This window comes from Nicotiana attenuata, unplaced genomic scaffold, assembly GCF_001879085.1.
Source record: "Nicotiana attenuata strain UT unplaced genomic scaffold, NIATTr2, whole genome shotgun sequence".
Taxonomy (NCBI): Eukaryota; Viridiplantae; Streptophyta; class Magnoliopsida; order Solanales; family Solanaceae; genus Nicotiana; species Nicotiana attenuata.
In genome coordinates this window covers 246,634-252,910 of record NW_017671761.1, presented here as the reverse complement: position 1 = coordinate 252,910, position 6,277 = coordinate 246,634, and the positions used below count along the sequence as shown (strand labels likewise).

General features: G+C 38.1%; 1 protein-coding gene and 1 pseudogene across 1 annotated transcript; one reads left to right on the top strand and one right to left on the bottom strand.

The window, feature by feature from the left end:
- Positions 1–358: 358 nt before the first annotated feature.
- LOC109210065 lies at positions 359–3,102 on the top strand (annotated as a pseudogene).
- Positions 3,103–3,168: 66 nt separating this feature from the next.
- Positions 3,169–6,044, bottom strand: LOC109210074 (G-type lectin S-receptor-like serine/threonine-protein kinase SD2-5). The gene has a single exon (XM_019373447.1). It carries the CDS (start codon positions 5,869–5,871, stop codon positions 3,379–3,381), a length of 2,493 nt encoding a protein of 830 aa, XP_019228992.1. The 5' UTR covers positions 5,872–6,044; the 3' UTR covers positions 3,169–3,378.
- Between the last annotated feature and the right edge of the window lie 233 nt (positions 6,045–6,277).

Genomic DNA, 6,277 nt, shown 5'->3' with positions numbered 1-6,277 from the left:
AATCACCTCAAATCAGGTCCAAATGCTATAAAATTTCAGTATGAACTTCTAGAAGGTACTATAAGCAATATTTAACAGCACCCACTTTGAATCAAACAAAAAATCTTCAAAAATAAAATTGAGCTTCAAGCCCAACAATGGTGGATATTCAAATACACACAAAAATTTAGATTTGGAATGTAATCTGCTCTTGTACTTAATGAAGTATCCAAACCATGGCTTTGTAAGTTTTGTCCACATGTAATTCTGATCGCATGGTTCATGGAAACTACTCAATTAGAGAAAGGAGGAAGGGGCCAGAGCCTAGTTCAATTTTTTCAAATAACCTCGATTGCGGTTATCAGTTGGTCACCTTCTAATGTATGCTAAAATTCTCTTGTACATAACAGTGATTATTCAGAGAGAATCTGTATCCAATCTTTATTTTAGTAAAGCTAAGCTTTTTGTGATTGAAGCCTTGACTCTGGGAACAACTAGCGGGTAAATAGTTTGGGGAGTATGAGTATGAGTAGTAAATAGTTTGAGTCTGGGCATTAAAGGGTAAATAGTTTGGAATTAATAGGTATAAAGTGAGATTTTCTCTATTTTTTTTTCATGTCCAGCCCGGTCCAACCTGTCGCGTAAACACCTTTAGTACATATGCATATCTTCTAATATTCTTTATTTAAATAATTCTCTTATCTATAGCAGCTAAATAATATGTAAATGTCAAATGATATTATCCCTATAAAAATTTAAGAATTATCTAACAAATGAGATTGTTTAGAAAATTGACCACATATTCCAAGAAGAATTAACAATAACTGCATATGAGAATCCGGAACATAAAGGATTAAAGGGCCAATCAAACTGAGTTTATGCATTCCTATATAAGAATGAAGAATCAACACATGCCTGCCCGAATTTTTCTCATTCCGTCTTCTCCAACACTTTCCAGAACCGAAACTACGCCGTCTAAGTCCAGTAGACGAGCTATTTTCCGACGACCCATCGGATTCCAACGATGATTCCATCAGCCGATGAAAGAAAGAAGAAGAAGAAAACGAGAAAGATCACTGAAGAAGAAATTGTTAAGTTTTTGGCTAAGAAAGCCCAGAAGAAAGCCATGAAAGTTGCCAAGAAGTTGAAGTCCCAGAAAATTCCTGTATACTACTCCAACGCGACTCCAATTTAAGCGAAAAATTCGTGTGGAGGAAGAAAAAAAGCGAGACATTTCTCGCGGCATGCCGCTTGAAATATTCTAAATGAAAGCAGAGAAGCAAAGGCAGCGAGAAAGAATAGCTGAAATTGAAAAAGTAAAGTGAAGGAGAGAAGAATTAGCAATTCAAAAAGCCCAACGCGAGAGAGAGCACGAGCTGAGTTACAAGACTGGGAGAAGAAAGAAGAAGAGCTCCATTTCGATCAAAATCTGTACTGACATTCGCCTTCATCAAGGCAAAAATCTAGAACTTTCTAGTGATTTCCATATAGAAATCAATGAACCGTATGTGGTGTTTTAATCTATTAAAGAAATGGAAGAGTTACAAGAGGATATTAAATTGCGTCTTGATATGGACAGGACGACGAAGACACGTGTACGGTATTGGGAGACGCTTTATATTGTTTGTAATTGGGAATTAGCTGAAGCTAGGAAAAGAGATGCTATAGTTCGCACTCAAGTTCGTGGAGAGGAGTTGCCTCCTGAAGAAAGGGGTTTGCATTCGAGTATTGAAGGGGATGTGAAAGCTTATTTAGAAGGTAAAAGTTATGATGAATCAGAAGCAATGCAGTTGCAAATTGAGTCACAGATGAAATCTGGTAAATTAGTGGTTTTGTATTGGGAAGCTGTTCTTAAACGGCTTCAGGTTTTTAAGGCTAAGGCTTTATTGAAAGAAATGCACGCTAAAATGCTTCGTGAACACACCTCGCAAAACCATCAGAGCTAGTTGAAGGCACGCTGCTGAAGATGGATCATGATCAAAAGGTTGCTCGAGCTATGTATCAAGAACTAATCTTGAATGAAGAGTCTAAAGAGGATGAGGATGAGGGTGAGGAGGAAGATGAAGAGGCTGGTTCTTATTCGCCAGTGTTAATGCGTGGCGATGAGAAAGATGAAGGAATTGATCCTGAAGAGGATATAGTCATACTTGAGAGGAATAAACGAATGGCTGTTATGGAAGGGAGACATGTCCAAGATAAGGTATCTTTGTCAACAGCTCTAGAAGAGAGTTTCGAGATGAAAGCATCGAAAGCTATGGGAGAAATGGAGGAAGGGGATGCTGTATTTGGCTCAAATGATGAAGTTAATCTTGATTCAGGTGTACTGGTGGCATGATAAGTATAAACCAAGGAAGCCTAAGTATCTCAACCGTGTTCATATTGGATACAAGTGGAGCAACTATAACCAAGCTTATTGTGATCACGATAGTGGAACAACTATAACCAAGCTTATTGTGATCACGATATCCCACCTCCGAAGCTTGTGCAGGGTTACATGTTCAATATATTCTATCCGGATCTTGTTGACAAATCAAAAGCTCCAACTTATTTCATCGACAAGGATGGAGATAGTGTTGATACTTGCATCATAAAGTTTTATGCTGGTCCGCCTTATGAGGATATAGCTTTCCGAATTGTTAATACAGAATGGGAGTACTCTCACAAGAAGGATTCAAATGCATTTTTGACCATGGAATTTTGCATGTATCTTTTAACTTCAAATGTTATCGCTATCGCCGCTAATGGAACTGGGGAAAGAGCACTTTGCCTTACCATGGACTTCAAGGAAGCAGAAAATGTGTTGCCAAAGTTCAGGTTTTCCTGTTATCTAGTTCTTCTTATTCTTCTATTCCTGGTTATTGTGACGTGAAGAATTGTGTGAAATGTCCATAATGTATTACGATGTAAATCAGATTTCTTTTTTCTGATTAACATCCCTCAATGGTGAAGTCACTTCTGAGACTCTAAAAGCTAGTTGTTTGTGTCTTTTATTTTTTGTCTTTTGCATATGTTGGTAGCCTCTTGCGAATCATTTTCATATGTATTTGATAGTTAAGCAGCAGCCTGTAAAATATGAGATAGAATTCTTGCTGAAATGAAACAGCAGAATTGTAATTGGTGAGAGTTTTTTTTCGCGTGGGAGTGTGAAAAGCATTATAGAGCGGTGAATCGTTTGAGGCTAATCATCTGTTCAAATTGCACCAAGTTCGTGTAGCATGTGTTTATTGAACAAACTTTGCATATATAATTTGAAGAAAACAGCAATAACTTCGTGAACATTGAAGAAGAAATTTACACAGCAGTATCCATTATCAAAAAAATAGAAATTTACACAGCAGTAAGCAAGCTGCACTTCTAGCAAAACTAGAATTTAGCAAAATTTTCCATGGAGCTTTCTCCTCACCTTGGGCCTGATAGGACTGAGGGAAGTAATGGAGTTGAATGTGCAAAAGTGATATTTGGTATTACGCTCACAGTTTGTGGATTAAAGCTGTAATCTAGATTCTTTTCAACATCCAAAACACCTTCCATGGCCTTGACTACCATTGACATTGATGGCCTCTTTGTGTAATCACGTTGTAAACACCAGGCAGCAATCTGCATCGTCTTTATTACTTCTTCTTTGTACAACTGCATATCTTCACTATGCTTATCAATAAGATCCACCAGTTGCCCTTCCTCTGCCTTTTTCTTGAATAAGTTCAACATTACCTGTTGCTCTTCGGACTCGGATGCCTCAAAATGTCTTCTTCCACTCAAAATTTCCAAGATTACAATGCCAAAGCTGTAGACATCTACCTTTTCTGTTATAGCTCCACTAAGCCATTCAGGAGCCAAATAACCAGGAGTGCCTCTCATCATAGTCATGACTTGGCTCTGATTCCGATCAATTAGCTTTGCAAGCCCAAAGTCGGAGAGTTTAGCGTTGTGCTTCTCATCTAGGAGTATGTTTGGGGGCTTAATATCCAGATGTAGAATCTTTTGCCTGCATTCTTCGTGAAGGTAAGCTAAACCTTTGGCTATGTCTTGAATAATCTTCCGCCTGCAGTTCCAATCAAGAGTAAGCTCTTGTTTCCCATGGTAGATCCATTTTTCAAGTGATCCATTGCTCATAAACTCATATACTAAAAGCCTATGAGATTTCTCAGCGCAGAAGCCAATTAGTTGCACCAAGTTTACATGATGTATGCTGCCAATAGTTTCAACCTCGGCTAGGAATGATTTTTTGACTTGGCCTATTCCGTCAAGGCATTTCACTGCAATCTTTGTGCCATCTTCTAAGCACCCTTCGAAAACTGATCCGAATCCTCCTCGACCAAGCTTCTTGGTGAAGTTCTCTGTTGCAGCCTTTAGATCATCGTAAGAAAATCTAGTGGGCATTCCCGGCACATGATCTAGATAATTCTCCTCATCTTCATTGGCCTTTCTCTTCTTCCAGATTATGAAAACTGCAATCGCAATTAAGATGCCTAAGATGGCAAGTCCTATGACAGAGCCCAGAACAACACCACTAACCCGCTTTTTCTCTTTAGCAGCAGCTGGTTCAGCTTCAACCTGTACTTTTACAAACGCATAGGAATTGTACCTTGTCTTTTCCTTCTCATTATTCGCTAGTGAATATATCTCGGATGGTAGGTAGCAGTCCCCCGTGGAAGAATTTAAACCACTACGAAATAAAGCAGCTTTACAGGAACAATTCCTCAAACATGCATCTTTACAGGCATTCATATCAGTATTTTTAATATCTGCAGTAAAGGTGAAATAGTCCACATCTTGAAGTTCCAAAAATCTGTGGTTATTTAAAGCATTACAAGTAAGCCTTGTGACCTCAGCGCAACCCAGATTACCCTGCCTATCATCTATCTGTCTGAAATAGCTTGTTGAATTAGAGCTTGATTTGGGACAACTACACTGCCCCCTTGAGCAAATGCCGTATCTTCCACAGATCATGGGGTAATAGCACTCACCATTAAAACCTGTCAGGAGATCATTCACCTCATTCCACCGACTTTGCCACTCATACACTTTCAAGTGTCCATCAGACTCAAGTTTCATATATTGAGCTGAGGATGCTGGAGGAATAGAAATCAGTGTCCGCGGATTATTGGAATCACTAGAATTTGAGAGTAAAGCTAAGCTTCCATTCAAGTACATAACATAATTGGAGCCTCCACTAGTATTCAATCCACCAATAGATTTTTCAAAGTATGTTTGGGGAGGATTTGACTCAACAAAAGCAACCAAACCATCATTGGTAGCAGAGAAAGAAAACAAACCTCCTTTAGTCCAGTTTGTTGTCGAAACACTTGCTGTTAACTTCATCCCTGGTACTAACTTCTGTCCTGGAACTAAAGAATCAGTTGGGTGATCAAAAGATTGCCAAACAGTTGCATTCTTGGAATCAAACAGAACGAGATTTCCCTCATCAGTCAAGTTTAAGCCAGCAACAGATTTTCCAGTACTGTTTGTTGACCAAGCCAAGGTACCATCAGCATCTCTAAGCACTAAATCCCCTTGTGCTGTAAGCTGCAAAGTAGAATTGATCTTAACTGGATTATTCCTGTTAGCAGACCAAACAACTTGTGGGAATCCGATTGCGGGCATAGTAATAAGGGAAATACTATTGGTTTGAACAATGAAGATGGCAAAGATGTAACTTTCACAATTGCCATTACAATAGAAACCACAAGCATATCTTGGACCAAAAGTTCCTCTGAGTAGTATGGCCCTTACTGTTGAGCGATCACTGAAATCCACTGAATGGGGTGCAGAAACACTGTTGACCCAAGTTGTAGAAAGATTTGCAGTTGGGTAATCCCAAGGTTGGCTGCTTATCAATTGAAAAGAACAACAAAGAATGAACAAGAAAGGATTAATCTTGTATAAAGCCATGAACAACACTGGAACTTTTGAATTTAACAGAAGGCAAGCGCCTTTAGTTCATAATGAAAGTAAATCAAATTGAATTTGAATTTAAGATCTTTGGTTGTTTGAACTTTGAAGAGTCTAAACTCAGTTTCATGAAGCTATAAATTATATTGTTTATTGAACCATACCTTTAATTTTTAATTGCAAATATATGCAAAATATAATATGGTCAAGAAAGCATCAAGCACCTACTTTTTACAACTTGGAGAAATGGACGACTAAAGGAACGCGTTGACTCTATCCATCTCGTACAAAGGATCGGAGATTTTGTCGCTTTTATTTCTATTTTTATTTTTTAAGGCAGATTCTATAAGTTTTACTTTATTTTTTATGAATATTAAAAAGTTTTAGGTAATTTCTTTCTATCTAT

Coding starts and splice junctions, on each gene's coding strand:
- LOC109210074 (XM_019373447.1), bottom strand. CDS start 5,871: ATGGCTTTATACAAGATTAATCCTTTCTTGTTCATTCTTTGTTGTTCT.